The following is a 22,571-nucleotide window of genomic DNA, read 5'->3' on the forward strand; positions in this document are numbered from 1 at the left end:
GCAGCAGGTCACAATTCATTTCCAAGTCAGCAAAAATTGCAACTAAGCAAGGGATTGTTATCCCAAGGTTCAAGTCATGCATGTTTAACACCAGAAGCCAAAGTCATAAGTGAACACAGGAATTCTGCACAGCCTGTCCAGCTGCCACACCATAGTTATGCTCAAATCTAAGCAGCAATACAATTCTTGCATCCTAATAAACATTTTCTTCACAGGATTAGACTCAAATGTTGATACTTCAAAAGGAAAAACTGTGTGTGAACAGAATCTGGCTGATTGCAGCTCATTTTTAACACAGGTCAGCAACAGGGTTAAGTTCAGATAATGGCTTTTAGGTTTCAGAAAAACTTCTAAAACACCAAGTACCTTTCCTGGTTACATAAATCTTTAAATGTCAGCCTCTATTTTAACCATGAACCTCAAGTCCACTTCAATGCAAATTTCACACAGGTGAGGATTTTAAATACACATTTCCCAGGAATAACCTTGCAGCAGTAGGAATTAAACGTTGCAGTAAGCAGCAGTTCACTGCACGCCTGACAAACCAACCACAGGTGCTAAGAAATAATTCAATTTGCAGGTGCATTCTCAGTTCCTTACTCCATGAAAAGCCCACAATAAATGGACAGTAGGCCAGACAGATGTGGCTACCACCCACTTTTTGGTCAGGAGCATTTCCCAGTGCTCCTGCTGAGTCTCAGGGATCATTCCTCTCTCTCCCATGGCTCCAGTGGAGCCAGCTGCAGCACCCACTGCCAGGCTCCAGGGAGCTCAGCACAACCACTCTGCATTTTCTACACTTGCTGCACTGTGCTGTGCAGGGTTTAAGTGCACTTGAAATAAAAATTATAAACCATGTTCCTTACTGTACCCTCCCAGGACAAATTTAGTTGGGATAATTCTGCATTCAGCTACCAAAGACTCACAGGTCAGCTTTTCTCTGTATCTTATTGACTGCTAGGGAGCTGATTTATACTTCTGAATAAAAATTTCCTACAAATTCACCTTTGAAGCAGCTCATCCTACCCCATTCCACAGTTCACTTCTCTGAATACAGCATTTTTATTATCATTATTGTCATTGGTTGATTTACAAGAGGTGATTCAATGATGTAGTTATGCTTTTTGTGGAACAACTGTGTTAAAATTGGTATTTTATATAAATTTTTAGTCCTAAAAATGCTCTCTAAAGTTATCAGGTCCTGCATGTTGTTGTTGGTTAATTTAAGACACTGAGCAGCGTTTACAAAGCTGAGTTTAATTTCATACCAAACTCGGGAAATTTCACAGCTTTCTTTCGTTTTTGTAAAGCTCTTCAAATCAAACAAACAGAAAAAAAAAAAAAAAAAAAAAAAAAAAGAAGCCACCAACCAAACCAACAAAACAACAAAAAAAAAAAAAGGTTAATAGAAATAGTCTGATAAACTAAAGTTAAACACAAATTATAGGTTAAGTAATGAAGAGGGAAAAAAAAAAAAACAAACCAACAAAAAGAAAAAAAAAAAAAAAAAAACAACGACTTGTCAATAACTAACAACTCACGGAGGAGTTAAAAAACAGAGAGACAAAACAAAACAAAAAAAAAAAAACCAAACATGAACAAATCGTGGTATATTGTACCTTCTGAAGACATGCGTTTAGGCATAGTAGAGACAGGAGCTGGAGAACCATGAGCAGAGGGGTGAGACGGGGGCCTGGAGGGCCGCGAGGGGGGCCTGGAGGGCGGCCGTGTAGGGGTGGCTGCCCGAGGTGGAAGAGAGTTGGGACCTGACTGGTAGCGAGAAGGTGGGCGAGAGGAAGGAGATGGGCAAGGCGATGGCCAGGCAACACCTGACAGAACAAATGATATGAAGGAAAGTATAAAAACTAAAGAAAAAAAAAAAATTATGGGGGGTGGGGGGACTTGGGGAGGGGAGGGTGTTGGGGGAAGGGGAAGGGGAGGGGGGAAGGGGAGGTCAACAGAAAAAAAAAAAAAAAAGTAAAATATGACAAAATGATTTTTTGGTTGTTTTTTTTTTTGTTGTTGTTTCTTTTTTGTTTTGTTTTTTTTTCCGTGGTTTAACCCTTTGGGGATGGATCGAGGTGGTAATCGAGGAGATAAAGTCTCTGCAGGGTTGGTTTTGCCTTGGTTTTTGGGTCAAATTGAACTTGTGAATGTCACAGGCTCCCCAAAGGGTTAATTAGGATCTACAAACACTACTAAGGAACAGACAGTAAAGTTTGATCTGTTAGCCTGGCATACCAATGCTCCACAGCACCCAGCACTCCACAAAGGTCCTTATCAGCTACCAGAGGTTCTCAAACAGCTGTTCACAAACAGTACTGACCACACAAACTGCTACTTTCAAACCAAATGATGAGTAAATATCCATCTAGGAGCTGGACCTTTACAAAAACCAGCGGTGTTCAGTGTCTGAATGCTGACATTTATGCCTTTATCACTTATCTGAGGTATTAATGGAGGATTTTAATCTAGGATGTAGGGCTCATGGTTTCCAAAGCAGAATTAATTGAATTTACAAGCTATTCTGAATATTTTAGGTCTATGATGTTGATTCAGCAGAGTAATAGGGTGAGAGAAACCACAAATACTACAGACAAATTTCAAGGTTAGCATTGTTTGGGCAAGGCTCAGTTGTCCATCCTTTACAGAGCTGAGTCTGGTTTTAGAAAGGAAGTCTCACTTACCTTTAGATGCTTCTCAGACTTCCTCTCCAGATAGACCACTTGAGTATTACACATTTTTCATTTATTCACAGCAATTTATTATAATACCATTTTTAAATTCTAGAAATAATGCCTTGAGGACAGGGCCCTGCTGAAATCCATCTCCAGAAATGGTGTTTGGCTTCTGGGACACCAATTGCTGCCATGCAGTGCCTACTGATGCCTGGTCAGAAATACTACCCATGTGTCCAGCAGAAAATACTCAAATACCCATTTGGAGGGAAGGCTTTGGATTGCTTTTCTCTAACACTGTTCTTGTTTCTCCCTTCCCATTTTCATGAAGTCAAGCAAGTGGCTTTATTCTCTTCCAGAAAGGAAGGGAAGCTCTTCCTCCTGCCACTGCCTTTCACCAGGTGTCAGCACTGCTGCTCCTCCACACAGAGCTTTGCAGTGCTGATGCAGTTTTTCATCTTTAAAAGCACACAGTGCACCATCATCTAAAACAAAGGTGTTTGAGGAGGAAAATAAATGACATTTCTGCTCTGCAAAGCCACAGACAGCGCAGTGCAATGAGTGTTCCTTTGTAAGTCAAGCCCAAATCCAACTCACAACCTCTGTGTTAAATGATGAATGCTAACCTGGTTGATGAAATACACAAACTAATTCCACACCATTTTCAACACAAAGTGAGGTAGTTATCTGCAGAGTTATGAGGTACACTCATTCAGATTTCAGATACTTGCCTCCGTTAACTACTCTCTGATCTGCTCCAGAGTTAGGGCTGAATTCTGAAGTGTGGGATCCAGACCTTGAGATTGGTGGGCCTGATCCAGACTGGCCCATCCTCGGTGAGTTTTGTCTTCCACTTCCCCAGGACAGGACATCTCTGTTCCTCTGTCCAGGTGGAATGTATTTATTTTCTCTGAAACACAGCAAATTTCTATCAGTGTTGAGACATAACTGAGAGGCAACAAAAAAGCACCTCATTTTCTCTCTTTTTCTCCCATCAAGCCAAGGAGAAAAGTCTAAATAGTATCAGATGTTGACCCAACAGTCACCTCATGAATTGGCTTTTGATAGTGGCCACACAGTCCACTTTATGAGCCCACAGGCACTGAAGGATCAGCAGTAATGCCTGAAATTCTCCAGGACACACCGAAACCACTGCCCCTTCCTGTAATTTGGGACAAATTCACCACGGTGACAGGTCAGAATGGGGAAGTTTGTTTCACTACAGAGATAATACAGGGCCAGGCAGAGGTGTCCAAGTCAGCGTGAGTGCCAAAACCAGCACAGGATTATTTACACAAGGCTCCAAACCTAATCAGGCCTGCTGAAAAAGCCCAGTATCAATGAGCAAACTGCCGCAGTACCAAAATACCTCCATAATTTAAATAAAAATACTATTCACAGTGTACTCAAGTACCTAGTGTTCACACCATGTCCTTCTCTTTCATTAGCATTTCTCTGAACAGCAGTATATTTTTCTTCTTCTGTCCTTTCATCATTTTCCAAGGCAACCCGAGCTTTGTATTGGGCACTTGATTCAATTTCCTCTGCTAATTGAGTTGCTCTGGCTTCCCGCTTTAAAAACTCTTCTGAATTATCTCTTTCTAATGGCACCCTAAAAAGACAATGGAAAGGAAAAGAATCTCTGAAATGCATTCAAAAGCACAAAGGAGTTACAAAAATCACACAGCGTTCGTTCTAACCGAGTCAGAGTGAAAAAAAAATCTTGCTCCTAAGCCAGTAGACTTGCTGTCTTTTTTTTAATACAAAATTCCTGGACTGGTTTGATATTATGGACAAATTCAGGGCCATTTACGTGCCTAGAGAGCTGAGGTCAGGGTGCAGAACTTCTCCACAGGATTTTTAAAATCCCCAAAAATCCATAAAGCTGTGCAAAAGCTCCAAACTGTTAACATGGTTGAGAATATAAGGAATAAAAAGCCTCAGACTGCTTTTTACACAGGAAGCTACTCCAAGAGCCCAAATTTGAATATTTTTTTTAGCTATTTACACATTGCCAGCAGACACAATCCTACTGAAATTAGAGAGTGACATCCTTACTCCTTTGATAATTCCAGCCATAGAATTTCAGCTCTCCCAGTACCTTGAAGAACTGCAGAAAAGATGGATGCAACACTTCAGAGCACAGGACCAAAAATTCCTGACTCATCTGTGAGTGCCAGGACCTCAGTCCGATTCTTTCCATGTCTCTCTCTATGGCAGGCAATGGAATATTGCAGAAATTGTCCCTTAGGAAAGCCACCAAGTCAAAATTCAATACATGAGCACTGAAACACTGAAAAAACCCAACCAGGGATGGGATCATACCTGGCACCTCTTTCTGTCACCCATTTTTGGGGTTTACCTGTCCTAATATTTGTGCCAGGTTTAAAAAAAAACCAATTTTTTCCCCTGATTTTAACTTCAAGTTGCAAAAGTTGTTCAACCTTACTTCAGAATAAGCTACATAAAAATGCAGAACAGAGCTGAGGCTTGGCCCATGCTCTGTTGGGCATTATAGAATCACTACTGCCCATATTTTGAATACTATAAAGAAGAAAAACAAAGAAAGTGGGTGGAGATACAAGCCAAGTATAGAATAATACATGCAAAATTGTTCAAGTGTTGGTGGCAGAACGAGGAAAACAAGTGGCTTTGCTAAATTCCAAGCCAGCACTCAGCTACTGCAGCACAAGTCTTTCCTCACATTTCTGGCCAGTCAAAATATTTACTGGCCTTATCAATGGTAACTGCAAGAATATTCAATAAAACTCTTCAGCATAAAGCTTTGGCTCAAGTAAGATTTACATGAATGCAAAGCCAGGCCCCTCTGTTCATAACACAATAAAGGAGAACAGCCAATAATCCTCATTTATTTAAAGTGAGTGCAAAAAATGAAGGGATGTATGGCAACCTAAAGAGGCAGGGAATGATTTCATGTTTTCTAAGAGGCCTTTAAAGATGAGAGAAAGGGGATGGACAGGATGACATTGTTCAGAACCCTGGTGATGATCAATACATTTGCTGGAAAACAAACTTGTACCTTGATGCAGTTTGACAAACTCTACCTGCTACTGCTTAGCTCTAGGAAGAGAAAACAATCAAACAATAAACCCTTCAGCTGCACATCTAAGCATTTAGTGGAAAAGCAGGAAAAGAGCTTCCCAGTTTAGCAGACTGATATGCAAAGCAAGTTGCTTGACTAGGGGGAAAATTTTTTTTTTTAATTAATTTAAAGCCACCTTCATGTTTTTAATCTGTTTCCATTAATATCCAGAAAGCAGAAAGATGGAAGGCTGAAGTTCAAAAGTACAAAAAGTACTTAGAGCAGTGAAGGGAAGGAAAGGACAGCTTCCCCAGGATTCAAACATAAGCTGATTAGGACACTTTGATTATCACCATGTCACAGGTCCATTTGCACAAAACACAGAAATCATATTGTTGAATCAGAGACCTGTAGACAAGTGCACACACACACACAAAAAAAAAAAAATCAAAATATTCACTGCTATTCCTTGATATTCAAAAAAATCAGTTTCTGCTTCGGGGGTTAAAAGAGTGGGGAAATCCTGAAGCCATTTCACAATGGCTGTGAACATCTGCAGTCCATTTGTGTTGCAGTTGCAGTGAACATTAGAGCTGCAGACTCTGGGGAACAAATCACTGCCAGAGTAGCCAGAGCAGCCTTTATACTACTTCTATATTCCAGTTGTTATTAGATTTAACTAAAACTTCAGTTTAGAGCTGGACAAGTCTGCTAAACAAGCACACAACCCCCACCCTGCTTATCAGCAGCTTTTCAGCATTCCAGTATGTTCCAGATCAATTGTCTCAGTAAAATCAGGGTTTAGCCAAGCTGCTCTGCTAGGTTAAACAAAAAACTATAGGTGTAGCAGCTACATACAGATTAATTCACAGCTTTCCACCCTATTCCTGGAAGTTTCTGCGAGAAACAAGCCTTATTGCATGGCTAAATTCAGAAAACTCTGCAATGGGAATGAGCTGTGCCCATTTAAGGGAATATATAAAGATTTCTACATCTAACTATTCACAGAAAGCTGGCAAGGTTTCTTAAGCACCATTCATTCATTGCTTTTGCAGTTATTTGATTCCACAACTTCAGAAACTATGCAAAATGAGCTGCAGAATATAAAGTTTGTCAAACCAGGGAGAACATTCAATACAAATCTAATAACAAAATATTTTGGAACTTACGTATAAGAAGATAAACTGCTGTCATAAGTTGACACTACACCATAATTTTCTTCATTGTAACGAAACATGTCATTGGGATCCCATCCATTAGACTAGAAGAAAATGATGCTTGTTTTTCAAAATGACACTGGAAACACATTCCCTTCAAATTAAGGGCTGATGGCAGAAGTTAAACCTTCTGCCTTTTTTCCTGGACCTATGAACTCGCTGTCCAGATAACAAAGTTATTAATGCCACAGTTTATTTCAGGGAGCTTTGTTCATCAGCTGCACAGATTCTACCGTCAAAATTCCTCCTTTTTTTTTGTTTTGTTTGTTGTGAGTCTTGGTATTGTTTTTGTGGGGTTTTTTTTAAGTACATGCTCACTCTGTACAAGAAGACTACTGGCTAGCAAGACATACATACATTAATATCTTTTTTGCCTTTTCTAAAAAGTGCAAATTAACACTTCTGAAACTTTTCAAAAGCATTGATGGAATTACCTGAGAGGCACCAGAGGCAGAAGACTCCTGTTGATCTGCACAACTCCCCCACTTCAGTAAAATTGCTATCACAGCACTCAAGCACAACAATAAATGCTTTGAATATTTTAGAAAAGCACTGAGAGTACTGGGTATTCCAATAAACCTCAGCTCTACAGTACGGACACCAAAACTGACAGGAGAATTGTTCTACCCAAAGTTAATATGCTCTAATCAGTGATATTATCTCCTTGAACACACTGCAGAGCCTGAACACCTGGCTACAAGAATTTCTGCTTGAGGAAAAGCTGACTGCTGTGATATATGAGGACATGGCATTTGAGGCCATATTCTTCATCTAATGATTCATAATCTGAGACTGTCCCTGTGCTTGGGTCAGCTCCCATCAATTCTCTCCATCTGCAGCCCAGGGACACTGAGCTGAGCACAATCTCCCCATCATTTCCAAGTGCAATGACAGCCAGACAGGAATGCTCTGATTGAACATAAATCACTCTGGGGCATTGCTGGATTTGGAGTCCTTAACAAAAAGCTGCTATTTGGGTCCTGGAGTCCAACACAGCTCTTACCACAGCAGCTGCCATTGGTCAGAATTTGCCAAAAGTGCCATTTGAAAGGCAGCTATTCTCAGGCAGATCGTTCCAAAGGGCTGTGGCAGCTGCTGGCAAAGACTGAGCATCCACCAGCACAATGCAGGACAGCAATTTTGCTCCTCCAAAGTTCATTAGTAGACTGAAATTAAGGAATTATTTCAAGGCATGTCCAGGGAAACAGCTCATTTTCTACTGATGGCCAAAGATGATCAAAGCATCACTCACGACATCGGTCTCCAGCGCCTCCAGCTCCTCAGAAGCCGTGTTCTCTCCTCCATCCCATGGCTCCAGATCCTTCTCCTTGTGCTCTCCATTAACTTTAGCACTGATGGCTGAATCAGTAAAAGCATCTGCAACAGAGTGGGAAGGGTTGGGACCAGTGAGACCAGTTTGGGTAAGTTTGCACACTGGTTCTGAGCTGAGGAGCAGCTCAAACACAGCTGAATCACAGGTACAACATCGTCATTCCCCTTCTCTTGGAGCTGCTGGGCATCAGAAAGGTGCCTACTCCAGACTTAAAGTAACTGTGCAAGTACAGACTAACTTCTCCCATATCAGAAAATAGAATTATTTTCAGTTGTTTCAAAATGTTTTCTAAAATTACATGTATATTTGGGAGAGAAAAAGAGAAAAAAGGACAACACAAGGATCCCTATTCTTCTAGAAAACGGAAGACTTGTATAAAATTCTTTTCCAACTGCACACCACAAGAGTGTGCAAATATCAAAAAAGCAGTAAAGCAACTCCCTAAATGGGCAAAATACAATTTTCCTTTCAAATATCCACATTTCTTCTATTTCCACAACTCCTCAACACACCAACAGAGCAATTATCCATCAGCTTGGTGCTCCCATTTCCTGTGACATGAACAGAGGGGTCTCCTCTCCTGCCAGAGTTTTTCCAAGCAGCAGCTTATCCAAATCATACAGAAAAATCCAGGAACTCTCTACTTTTTGTTCTCAACAACACAAGAGAATAAATAACCAGTAAGGTTCTTCTATTGTTTATAAAAATTATAAAAACATCAAAAAATAAAGATCACAAACATTTATTTTGACTCGTTCATGTTTCATTCAAGCCAGACTTAAGAAGGAATAATACCAGAGTATTACAAGTGCTGTAAAAATATATCTAAAGCCTTTCAACCAGCTTTTGTATTTGTAAGCAACTGGATCTCAGAACTACACAGAGAACTTTAAAAGAATCAAATAAGCTTGTTATAAGCTCATGAATAAATAAATCAGCCTAAAGTAAATAAATCTTCAATCCAGAATTTCCTATCATCATCATTCTGCTGATAAAACAAGGAGAAAACATTTCAGACCTTTAGAAAAGATGAAATCAAACCACCAGGCAGTGCCAGATAAGGAAAAACATGGCCTAAATTAACTTCTGGCAAGATACAAAAATCTGCCTAAAAAAAAATAAAATGAACTTTAAAGCTATTATGAAAAGAATTCCCAACATATGAAGTTGGTCACTGATGTAACAGCTTTTACACAATCACTGAGGATGCTTTAAAGAGAGACTGCTGACACTGCTTATTATTCCTGTTTTACCCAATCTCACAGTGAAATTCTGCAAATATATTGGATAAAAATTCACTGGACTTGGTCTCTCTAATAACAGCCAGCACTATCCCATGAAATGCTCACACAAACAGCTTTTAAAATAGACTTTATTATAATATATACTATATATATGTGTTCAAATGTCATCTGAAACTACCCAGAACACAGTGCTACAACTCATAGTTAAGCAGTAGCTAAAGAGCATATTTTTAAGAATTTTAAAGAATGTAAACTCTGCGTTTACCTTATCAATACCCCATGGCTTAACTCAGATAAACCAGTGCTGCTCCTGCCCCAAACATCATTAATTCCACCTTTTATTTCTGCTCAGACCAGGACATGTTACACCAAACCCAAGTTGGAGGCTGTTTATGTCTTTTAGGAAATTGAAATTTGTTTCTGCATCTCTGGGAATGGAGGGAGCTCCTCTCCAGTGAGATTAGATAAATATGAATTAGGAGCCTGATGGCAGCACCTGATGAAGGCAATCTGTTTTTCAGAAGGGTGTTTCCTTAATTTCTATTAAATTCCTCCAGGCAAACTCTACACAACTGTGCCATTTTGGATGCTGTGAATAAAATACCAGCTTAACAAGACTCATCTACTCAACCCACTAATTTTCTTATTTAAACAACCACATAAACATTCAGAAACGCTGTTATTGTAATGATACAGACAGAAAAAACACCCAAGTCAAAACAAAAACTCCACTATCAGCAAGTGCTACAGGTCTGAGTAGGATGTGTGCAGTCACTGCTGAGTTTCCCAGTAAATCCAGGATATCACAGGGCACAGGGAGCTCCACTGCTCTGCGTTCCTCTCTCATTTTACCATGAAAGCCACAAGTGAGACTTTGCCTGTTTAACCCCTACAACTCAAAGAAAACCCAAAGACAGGAGAAATTCAAGCTACAAAGGCACTCCCAGCCAGACAATGTGCTCTCAAGAGCACCCAGGCAAAGTTTAAATGCAGCAGGATGGTACCTCAAGGCACAGATCAGTATTTTCCTGGAACATGGGAGACCAGAATTATAAACCCAGCAAAGCCTCTTCCAAAATTAATCAGAAACAAACTTGAGAATGAATGTAAAAACCTCTAAAAATAACAGTTTCCAAAACAAAAATGTGGCTCTTAGGATGATTAATAAAGTAGAAGGTAAAGCATGAGCTGCTGCTGGAAGTGCTGACTGGCAGAGCAATAACTGACAAGACACTGCCCAGGCTCAGCTTCCCCCTTATCTGGTGTCTCTTATCTCTGAGCTGTTGAAGGAGCAATTCACATGACACCTTGACAAGGCCAAATTTTTAATCAATCCCTTTTCTACATGGTAAAACCCCAGTTAAAGATCAAATGGAACCTGGTGAAACAAGGGGCTGAGGCTGTAACACTCAATTAGCCCCCACTGCTTCTGTACCTGCTTAATGTGACCTTTCCTAAGCAGAGGAGTTGGGTATCAAAGACCTTGTTTTAAAGCCTGGTAAAAAAAAAAAAATCACTTTTCATTAATGGAAAAAAAATCCCAAGGAGAGCTCCATGCAATGGAAATTCATATTAAGGCAAATTAAAAATCCACATTCTGCGAAAAACTCAGCTGGGGCAAATTCCTCAAGTGTGTGCTACTGACTGAGTTAAAGAAAAAAGTGCCAGAGCAGAGCAATTAAGAGTCCGGGTTTAATTAATTTCAATGTCTAACATGCTTGTTTTCACAAACAGATTTTGGTGAAGAGCACAAATGTGCAATTAAGTGCCAGTCTGCAGCTGAAATGCCATTAAACCAATCAGTGTTACGTGCCAAAGGTGCTGATGGCACTCACTGAAGCTTTGATCAAGTCAAAGTAAACTGAGCTTTCACCTTAAAGGTTTCAACAGTAAGCTTTGATTTGTTTTGTAACTACTTACTATTGATTTGAAACATTAAAACCAGTTACCACCGGCTCTGCAGAGCCAACGTTTCCTTCCTTTGTTCATAAGATGCCTTCTGCTATTCCCCTTGCAACACTTTCTCTGGAAGGATGCCACTCTCAGAGCTAATTCAAGGAAAAACTTAAATAGCCAATTCTCTTCTGCCTTTCTTTTCATTGGATTTGTAGTATTTTCCTCAGTGTGCCAAAAAACAATAGAAACATTGCAGAAGTCTTTTACTTTAGCAGTAAGTTATGATGTTTGAATTGTCTTGTCTTTGAAGAGAAGCCAACTGCAAAGCCTTACTGAAATTTGAATGCCATGCAAACCAGCTCTGTGGACTGATCAGTGTTCAGGGCTCCCAGGAAACACTTCTTGTGTAGAATCAGGAGAAACAGAACCTCCTGCATCAATCAGGAGCCCAAATCACCCAGCAGCAGCAAGATCTCAAAGGTGAAGCAGAAAGATGTGCTAATATTAATGTACAGCCAAGGATTCCAGCCTGCACTGACAGTGGGTTTTTAGCAGCTGATTTCCTCTGCTTATACAGAAATCAGTGTCAGTCTCCCTTTAGGAGCAGACAGAACAGTCTGAAAAGGGAATGATGGATATAATACAGCTTCACCTGAATTTCCCAGTGCATGTTTCATTCATCAGCCTGCCTGTACTGCAGCAAACCTCAATTCCACAGAGAGAGACCCTCAGGTGACTCCCTCCCCTTCCTCTGGAAGCCAAACAAGCACCTCCAGGAGCTGCAAGGTCTGTGCAGGCTGACAGAGCTGCAAATAAAGGCCCAGGAAAGAGGGACCCTGATTTTTTGAACATTCACAGCCACAACACCCCTCCCTGTGCAGACCTACCAATTTTTCTCCCAACCCTCCCAATTTCTACAATCTGGGCAGACCCCAGGCTTTCCCCTGGGGTGCCTCTGAAGGTGCAGTGTCATGCCTGGCACAAACCCACGTGTGCTGCTCCAGTTCCACCCCCCAGGCCTGCAGTGCTGTTCCCTCCCCTGAACTCTCTGGGTGGGTTATCAGCTCCCTGCCCCAAAGCTGCAGGGCTGTGATAGCACTGGGAGCTGCCTGGCAGGCTCTGGCAGAGGCTTTTCACACACAACTTTGTTTTCCTTCTTCTGAAAGGACACTCCATCCCATTCCCTTCCTCCCCACCTGCTGCTCTTTCCCATTCCTCTTCCAGTCTCTTTTTCAGAATCCAGAGAACATCTCTGCTACTCAAACCTGAGGGTGGACCAGGAGACCCAGACCCACAGGCAGGAGCCCATTTGCCCACATTCCTCCAGCCCAGCAGGGAACAAATGCCAGAATAAAATCCATAGGTACTTATACCGAATTGGGATGTATTAAAATTTTCAAAACAATATCTTCTGCAGGAATTTATTTAGTTCAAAGGCTCCACAAAATCTAGAAGTCTCCTACAGGGTAAGAAATTACACAGAGAGAATCACAGAATATTCTGAGTTGGAAGGGACCCACAAGGATCATCACACCCCAACATCCTCCCAAAGGAGAGCTCGTGAAAAGCCTTTTTATTTGACTATGATTTTAAAGCCTTTCCAACCAAGTATTCCCAAATTCTCCTCACCTGCCTGTGAAAATCAAGAACCACTGAGGGTTAGACAATTTAAAAGTCTCTGTTCCTAGGTAAAAGTGTAACCACAGCACCAAGCAGGGACAATTCCCAAAACAAGGAGCACCGAGTTCTCAGGCAGGAGTTCATAGTCAGTTTTCACTCTAAATCATCCAGTACCACAGAGATTTGGGTTTATTTACAAGAACAAAGGCCAGAAGTTCCTTCATGCACATTCACAAACTTCCAGCCTTTTGAATCCTTGCTTATTTAATTTCCCAGGAAGCAAAAAGCCCCTCATTGCTCTAATTTGAAGGTGTGATCAGAGACTGAGTTACACTTTCAAGTGTCATTTCCAGATAATGTATTTTTGGGACAAAATGGAAAGCAGATTAATTCACCCACTCTGACTTATCAAGTTCTGCAGCCTTCCAGTTTATCTTTCTCTAAGTTTTTATGGCTTTATTTCAGCTCTCCAGTATTTAAGAGATTTAGACTCAGTCATTCCACCTAATAAAGTGAACTGAGGGACTGTTCAACCTGAAACAGTCATTTCCTTCTAAAAAATGTCCATGGAGCAATTATTCCTAGAAGCAGTAGTATATTCCTCATTCAGTCTGCTCAAAATCTATAAAGATTGGGTGAGGGAGAGCCCAGTTTGCATTTACATTAAAGTGATGTTCATACCAAACCCATTATAAAACAGCTCTCATGTAATTTAAATTCCAAGTCCCATCCAGAACCTGGAACTTATCTGCATTTCAATGCTGCATTTGCTCTGACATTATGCATCATCATCTGGGAAAAGCAAAAATTCCTTGAAACAACAAACCTCTCATTCTGCAGCTTTAGATCAGGCAAGAACAGGTACAAACACAAGGTGAAGAGAGAAATTCTCATTAAATGTCCTCAGGTCTCTAGCCATCTCTCAGTCCCTGCTAATGGGAATAAAACCTGTGTTCCAACAACCACTGAGCTCCTGTGACAATTGTTAATCAGCCTGTAAATGTACACAGAGACAATTTCACCCCATGCCATAAAAACTTGTATTTCCTTTTATTCCTTATCCCAGCAAATCAGCAACATTAAGCATAAAAACTCTGGAGATTTGCTGTCCAAAACCAGAGAAATCTGCAAAGGAATAGAACTGACTCATGAGCTCTGAGGTTCCAGAAAAACAATCAGGGGCTTGGAGGTCAGACATTAAAAGTATGAAGACTGCCTGCAAAATTGTTTAATTTGAACAGTTTGTCTTCAAGATTTTAAGATTTGTCTGTCACCTCTCTGTATTTCTGTATCTCTTTACCTACAGGTCTACAAGAAGTAAAGGAGAAATTGAAAAACACAAATAGAGGATTTTAAAAGAATTTCTAGCTTTTTTTGCAGGAGTATTTATAGAATATTTCTCTGAATGCATGTTTAGACACAGAAGTTACCTCAGTATGGACTCTATGTATCTCAACTCTGAGAAATAACCTTTTTCCCAAGAGTTTCTGTATTCAATGATTCTTGTATAACACTTAACAGAGAAATTTAAAAAGCCATTTACAAAAATGTGTCTACCTCCCATAGAATCTACAAAATATTCTGAAAAACCACTAAGGCTTTGCTTTCCAGACACCAAAACAGCTACTCAAAAATACATTTTTTTAAAATTGATGAATTTCTCATTTCACAAGGTGCTGAAGTTTTGTACTCTTTAAGAACTACGAATCTAAATATGAACTTCAGTGTTTTGGATCCTAAAGCATCTACTTCAAAAAAAACCTTGAATTATAATCTGAAAACATTTTTTAAAAAATTGAAACAAATATACCTCTTCTGGCATAATTGGTATCCATATCCTTAAAATGCACCATAACAAAGTCTGAAGACTTGAACAAGATACTCTCAAGGATGTCCTCCCGTTTTGGCCCCAGACTGGATTCTGCAGTTTTCCGATGAGCAGCATCAACCACTAAATCACACTGTGGCAAATACAAACACAGGGCACTGCTTTACTGCACAAAAATGTCACATATTTGCAAAAAAACTAAGTATTTACAATCTGCTTTAAATCTAGGCATGAACAGTAAAAATAATTCAGAGTAAATATTTAAATTTTAATCAAATGTTGGTTATTCGGTATTAGGAATTTTCACAATAGGGAGAAGTCAAAATGTCAAAAATTACCTTAGGACTGTAGGTTTTAAAAACTCCTTCATATATGCCACCATTTTTCACCTGTACTTCACATTTGGATCCCTAGAAAGCAAGAAAAAATGAGAATATAGCTTTCTACCAACATAACAAATGACATTACAGTGATTTTCTTAAACATGTGTTCTTTACATAGGTCCAAATTGTAAAAATACAGCTCAATTTTTAGCCAAATTTCCTCATTCAGCATCTGCCCATTTATAAATACACTGCTGTGCTCTGCAAATTCAAATAGCTGGGTGTGTGTATAGGCAGTTCTGAAGGGATTTAAGATATTCACTGGAGAATATTCGGTTCTCACAAGACTCTTGACCAGTTAAAACACACAAAGAAGGTTTTGTGCAAACCCCAAATCTGTGCCTGTGTGAGTACAAATAAGGATAAAAGCTTATCCTGGCCTCAAGCAGATGTGGGACAGTCTGCCTTACTTCATTTTGCCTTGTCAGGGCTTCCCTTAAAATCTTGGGAGTAAGGTTTCTAATATCTGCACATGGACTCATTTATTTATCCAGAACCTCTCTAAAGACAGGAAATTCAAAATACAACCAGTGCACCTAAGAAATCTGCTGTACCTCTGCAAATCACAGTTAAACCTTTCCAAGCCTAAAATTTCTGTGATCCTTTAAAGCTCAACCTTGGCAAAAAGTGTTTAAAGTTTAATATTCACTCCTTTATATTACAATTAGTGGATTAGTTAACAATGCCCTGTCATATAAGAACCATTCTTCCAAAGATGAAGACTTACAACAACTGATGTGAGTATGTGAACCATTCTCATGTTTGCATAGATGCCATCAAAAGAAATCTGAAAAATAAGAAAGCCATCATGAATACTGAAGAAATTCCAAAAGCCAGAGCACCCAACCCAGGCTTTCATCAGTACACAGAAAAATCTCAGAAACATTGGGTAAAAATCTTACTCAGGCAAGATACATGGAATGTTTATTATTAAATATTAATATTAAACATGCCAGGGGAGATTTTCAGAGGGCCCCTGACTTTTCTCTGACCAGTTAAAGATCTAACACCCTCCCAAACAAGCTAAAAATCCCAGGAGAGCCCCTAATGTCACTCCATTAAGGAAATTCTCTGGCTGGCTGGCTGCAGCTGATATGCACAGATTTGAGGGATGTCAGCAGGGCTTTGTTTTTAAACAAAAAAAGCCCTGCTGGTTTTAAGAACCATCAAGAGAATAAGGTACTTGCAGAGCTGCAGAAGCAAAATTATGTTTTCAGGCCTGCTCAACCTCATCCTTTCATCTCCCAGCCCTGATTACACACATTAACAGGAGCTAAAGCCATCAAATTGTGCAGTGCTAAATTGCCACAAACCCTATTATTAATTTAGTCCAAAGTAACTCAGTGCAAGCACCAGGACCTGCAATCCTGACTGGGAGAGCTGGGCAGGTGTCCCCAGGCTGCTGGAGGACACATTCACCTCAGTGCAGGTGTTTTGTTGCAATACCTGGTATCTCTTTGTGTTTGTAAAACAAGAGGTGCTAAAACAGCTCTTGGGATCTCGCCCTGTTCTGAGTTTTTCAGCTGACAACACATCAGCCACTTTCCTGGGCTGAACAGACAAGTTTAGGGACACTCCTGTGCTCAGCACTCAGTAGACAGCACAACTTTTGGGGATGTTTAGTGTTTGCCTATGACCTTTTCCACCAGTTTTCCTCAAAGCTTCTTTAGTTTTCCTTGGTATTTAAGATACCAAGTGTTTTGGTATCTTCAATAAACATTTATGTAAGCAAACTGCAGCCCTTTTAAATCTTCCTGCTTCTGCTCCATTCCCCAAAATTAGGCATCTTTGAAAACCAGGCCAGCAACAAATTGGCAAATATTTGATTAGTGAAGTTCAAAGATTCACTCTTTCAATCAAGATCCATGAATTTAGCTCTGATAAAATGATGTTCTGCAAGTCAAGCCACATCTCTACTCCAGTAATACACAGCCTTGAGAACAACTAAAGCTGCACATTGGAGCTACTGAGAACAATGGTTCAGCAATTTCATAGTAAAGCCAAACAAAGTAGTTCTTTTTATTTCATTAAATGCTGCTTTACTGTCATCTGTTTAAGGGAGAAGCCAATGTTAGAATTTTCACATATAACTAATTCAAAAAGCACTGCCTTAAGTTAAATGTTATTTATATTTACAGCCGTAATTGCAAGAAAATGCAGAATGTTTATATTAGTGCAGTCAAAAGTTTAAGTGAACCTTCTCCCCTTCACCCTCCCAGGAGACCTAAATGAATGTGAGATGCTACTCTCTAGAAAATTGTATTTCGCTCTAAAATATCCACCCACCATGGTATCCCAAGGAAAAGATGGAGAGAATATTCCAGTATCTGCCATTCTGATAAGTTGTTTCCTCCTACCCTGCACTGGCACAAAGAGGAGAAACCACAAACTCACCGTAGGCTGAGGTGGTCCTTTGCCACTGCTGCGGCCTCTGGAATGAAACACACACATGGGAGATGATTAAAGAGCTGCTGAAACTGCTCTATTTCCTACCAAGCAAGAATTCCAAACCCTGCTTCATTTAGAGTTGAGAATGGGGTCAGGAAAACCAGCATTCCCAGAGAGCAGAGCCTGACAAGGACCTGCTGGGTTTATCTCCAACCTGCTGACCTACCAAGTTACCTGGGATAAATTAAAGGACAAACTGAAGAAAATACTAAGCTTTTAAAATCAGAGAAAGAATAAAAGAACAATCCAAATTCCAAAGCTTTATGGCACACAAAGGCAAGATCAGACTCAAGCCCTACACAGCACAGCTTCCTTGAGCCAGGTGGCTCCAAATGTTGTCACTGTGTCAGATTTGGGCCACCCAAACAACTGACCCTGCCACAGGTCACAGAGGAGCCCTGACTGCGAGGCTCTACCTGCAGAGCTCATTTCTAACTGCTCTCACAACCCTGCAAACCCAACAACTCTGTCCATTCCCCCAAAAAATACCAGTTCCTCCTAATGCCAATCTGTCACTGTGTAGCACTCAGGACACCTGGGGATGCTCAGAACACCCTGCACACTGAGAAGGGTCAGTCTGTGCCCTCCACCCCGGGCACCTGAGCCCCAAAGCATCCCTGCAGCTAAAAAAGTCCCCAACAGCTCCAATTCTTCAATTCTACAGGTGTGCCTTAATTCCAAGTTCCTCCCTTGCACCAAGAAGTCCTAGTTTCAAATACTCCTTATAGTGATTTAGATTTGTGTTATGGCTTCAGGAGCGCTCACTGGAATGTGAGGCAAAAATAAATCTTCTGTTCTATTAAAAAAAAACCCTCAATTTTTAAAATAGACTCACCTTACTGACACACAACCATTTCAATAAAGACACCTGAAGAATCATGTCTGGTATTATCTAAACAACAATGAAATCTAAATCCAACTGGATGTCACAGAATCATGGAATGGCTGGGGTTGGAAAGGACCTTAAAGATCCATCCTCATCCCATGGGCAGGGCCACCTTCCTCTAGAACAGGTTGCTCAGAGCTCCTGAACACCTTCATTAGATGCCAACTGCATTCAAATGCTTTTAAGAACACCAGGCTGGGGCTGAATACAACCTACCCCCCAAAATAATAGGCCCTTATAAAAGAGAGCTCACAGGGTAGTCAAAAAATCAAAGGAACTTCTCTCAGTGAACATAAATAACCCTTCAATAAATTCTGCCGAAATAAGCAAAGCCATCAGAGAGCCATGAAAGGCCTTAATGAGGAAAAAATGAAAAACCACTAAACTATCACCTGACTCATTTCCAACAAGCTTCTGCAACAGAACTGTGGCCTCAGAGCATCACACATGCTGGGGGCATTGGCTGACAGCAGAACTGCAGATTTGGGGTGCCCAGCAGGCATTTTCAGGATATTGCAGAGAGCTAATTTCACCAAAAAAAAAAAAAAAAAAAAGCTCTAATGCAAATAACCTTTATTTAACTACCCATCAGCCTTAACTTTCCATAGGGCTTTCACAATGTCAGGCTTGCTCTGGAGCAAATCTCACCATTTACCAAATCTGACATTTGCTAAATGGCCTCCGAGAGAACCGAAGCCTTGTGAACCTGGAACAGAATTTTTTCATAATATTCAAACCCTCCTCTATCTGGAAGTCATTTCACCAGATGTGGAACCCCCACATAAGAGGCACAGCACAATTTGATTTGTCCTTCTACTACAATCAAAAATGTGATCACCATGGTCACTCAGAACGTGGCCAAAGTCAAACAATTTTACCAGTTCCATCTGCTGCCCTCATAGGTTTTAGAAGATCCTCCTCTTCCTCCATCAGCTACAGATCAAAAGTGAAAGAGTTTTGTGTCTTTACAAGAGAAACCACTCCCATTTTTAGTCACAAAGTATTCTTAGACCTGAAATAACTGGGTTCCTAGACTGGGCAGGAAGTTTGGAGTATTCCCTCTAAGCATCAACCTGAGTAATCCAGATTTTCCATCTCTTACCAAAATTACTCTTCCTACCCACACTTCTTCAAGAAACAAACTGATTGTGCACATCCACATCAACAAGAAGTCCCAACTTCTACATCAGCCAAGAATTAAAGCAGAAATTCTCTGATACATCAGGTCTCTTTATAGATCTGACCTCTTGTTTTCCAGCTACAACTGATAATCACAAACCATTGGTAAAAAAAAAAAAAAAAACCCAACACATTCACCAAGATGAGAAAAGAAATATATTTACCAATCCTACCAATGCAACAATTTAGCCAAAACTGTATCTTCTGCTAAAACCAAGGCCATCAACTTGAGTTTCATATTCCAATAGGTGAAGACTCAAGTTCAAAGTATCATCTGACACATCTTTGATGCAACATATGAAAAAAAAAACCTCAGGACCTTTACAAAAGCAGAAGGTAGATGGGTTTTACCAGATGTTTAACATAATTTGGAACAGGAGAGTAACACAAAGAAATGGAGGTGGGGGAATCTAGGAAGGCTCAGTAGTGACTTAGCACTGTTATCTAAAATTGCATTTTCATTAGGGTAAACATGGCAAAATTAAAAAAAAAAATCATTTCGCATTGCAGATATGTGGTTAAAGGTAAACCTGAGTGAAGGCAGGACAGCCTGGCAAATCCAAGCTGGAAACCCTTTGCTTTGGGGTAGCAAAGTTACAAACTCAGGACAAAGTAACATCTGAGCAATTAACCTTAGTGCCAACTCCTTGGGTCCAGCAGTTACACCCCAAGAAGCAAAGTCTCCATCAGGGCCCAAAACCTGCACTAGTAATGTTGTTGGTTTTTTTTTTTTCCCAGCAGCAACTTGCACATTTTTTTTCTATTTTTATGAGCATTTCCTCAGCATCCCTCACCTCCCTCCTTAATGTTTACATGCCAAGTAGAGTGTTTGTATAAGCAAAACAAGGTCACGCATTTGTATTTTCCCAGTTAATGCAAGGGAAACAAAGTCATTCCTGGATGGGAAAGAAAGTCTCCAGTTTTCTTTCCAGCAGCATCTTCACTTTGAAACTAAGAAATGAATGCAGCCAACCTGCAATTAAAGTCTGAAGCAGAAATGTAGCTACAAAGACTTGAATTTAAAGTGTGAATGGATGTTTCTGGAGCACTGACTGACATTGCTGCAGCTTGGAAAACAAATTTACAGGGCACTCTAAAGAACTTTAGTGCAGAGAGCTGGGAAAGCTTTTCTTCTAAGGGAGAAATCTGAAGTGCAAGGTTTTATTCCAGTGCAGTGTTTGGCTCTATAAAGTCAAATGAATCGAAGATGTCAAACGAAGATTATGCAAGAAGTCCTGCAGCTTTATTTTCTGTAGTTTTTCCCCCCCAGTATTGACATCAATAATGTCAATTCCTGTCTCCACACAGGGTGACAGCTTCTACAGCATGTGAATATGTAAAAAACCTGACTCAGGTCTGGCCCAGTGCACACCTGGAACCTGTTGATGGGCTTAGTCATTGAAGAACCTTCACAGACATCGCCATGAATCAGTTGTTAAATTAAAAGTTACTCAAAACCAGGGATGTAACACCACCCTAAAGTGCACTCACAGTGATAAGGCAAGAGGCCTGCAGGTTAAGCAGTCATTCTGCTCAGCTGTTTAGCACAGTTGCACTAAAACCCACACAAAGATGTCAGAAGCAACTCGAAAACCTCTGACTGGCACGTGTGAGCAGACCTTCAGAACAGTCACTGCCCTTAAATTCCAGCACCTTGGCACCCAACATTCCCCTTCCCTTCCCTCTGGACAGGATGGTCACCACGCTCTCAAGAAAGGGATGTCAAGGAAAAAGGAAAATAAATGGAGGCAAGAAGTTTGGGTCGTTTTCTTTGGAGACTGAACCATGGGGTGGTTTCAGTTTTAGCTTTTTGATGGGAAAAAGCCATTTTTAAAGGACAGTAACTCCGTGTATTCTTACAGGATTCCCCAAGCCCAGTTAGGGAAGCAAGTTACCAAAATGAAAAATCCCTTCTGCCACAATTGTAACAAGACAAGAAACATCCAAAACCTGACCCTGAGGTGTTTTACCTTCAAATAAAATAACAATGGGGAAAAATGAACAAAAAAAGGATGGAGATAAAGGAAGGCTGGGATAGATGCAACTTGCAGCCAGAGGACAGCTAACCCTCCTGTGATTGCATAACAGCAAAACTCCACTCAAATACAGAAAGTAGATGTTAGATAATGTTCTGATAGCACAGGGAGCAAGTTTGTGAACCAAGTCTACATTTTCCCTAATTACAGCTTGCTGTGCTATTGGCATCTCCCCTGCAGCCCAAGCCCATCTGCCATAGCGCACATTAAACAAACACAGCACTTCACTAGGGGCCTCTTTATGATAAAGGTATTAATCCTTCTTTTTTATCTCAAACACCTTCAAGGATGCCTTCATTTCTGGTTCTTCCCTTTGTCTAAAAGCAATTAATAGGATGGTAAAAAAACCACTGGTTGTTCACATGGGATTTCACCATTTCTGATCTGAAATACAGATGTGCAGCAGTATGAACCCATGGAGACAAGGCAGTGAGCAGAGCTGACCCTTCCCTCATGATCAGAGGTAGAAGGACAAGTGCTCAGCCCAATTCTTCCAGTAACAAACCCACAGCAGAAAATGAGGCCCAGGACAGTTAATTATCAATGAGTTTTCTGCCCAAACTAAGCTTTCAACAGCAACTTAGCCATGAAAAGTAACAATTTTTTTTTTGGCATGGAATGTTGGTGCTGCAGGGAAACGAGCTGCTGGGCAGAAAGCTTGACATACACTGGAGATGTTCAAGTTTTTATGAAAGAATATAATGCATCAAATTGATACCAAGAGGCAGGCCACCTAAATTTTCATTTTTCTGAGCAGAAAAGCCACTCAGCTTTTCATTC

General features: G+C 40.4%; 1 protein-coding gene across 14 annotated transcripts in view; it reads right to left on the minus strand.

Moving 5' to 3' along the window:
* ATXN2 (ataxin 2) overlaps positions 1-22,571 on the minus strand; it is a 49,428-nt gene that overhangs the window by 24,908 nt on the left and 1,949 nt on the right. For 11 of the 14 annotated variants that reach the window (XM_053959951.1, XM_053959956.1, XM_053959949.1 and 8 more), the window contains exons 2-10: positions 17,637-17,673; positions 15,970-16,029; positions 15,198-15,269; positions 14,842-14,992; positions 8,191-8,315; positions 6,891-6,982; positions 4,093-4,290; positions 3,410-3,588; positions 1,620-1,829 (exon numbers count right to left, since the gene is read on the minus strand). In XM_053959951.1, the coding sequence (XP_053815926.1) occupies positions 1,620-1,829; positions 3,410-3,588; positions 4,093-4,290; positions 6,891-6,982; positions 8,191-8,315; positions 14,842-14,992; positions 15,198-15,269; positions 15,970-16,029; positions 17,637-17,673 (1,124 nt within the window). Of the gene's footprint in view, positions 1-1,619; positions 1,830-3,409; positions 3,589-4,092; positions 4,291-6,890; positions 6,983-8,190; positions 8,316-14,841; positions 14,993-15,197; positions 15,270-15,969; positions 16,030-17,636; positions 17,674-22,571 lie in introns of those variants that run through there. The other 3 variants (XM_053959957.1, XM_053959959.1, XM_053959960.1) reach the window with 2 other exon arrangements.

This window comes from Vidua chalybeata, chromosome 18, assembly GCF_026979565.1.
Source record: "Vidua chalybeata isolate OUT-0048 chromosome 18, bVidCha1 merged haplotype, whole genome shotgun sequence".
NCBI classification, from domain to species: Eukaryota; Metazoa; Chordata; class Aves; order Passeriformes; family Viduidae; genus Vidua; species Vidua chalybeata.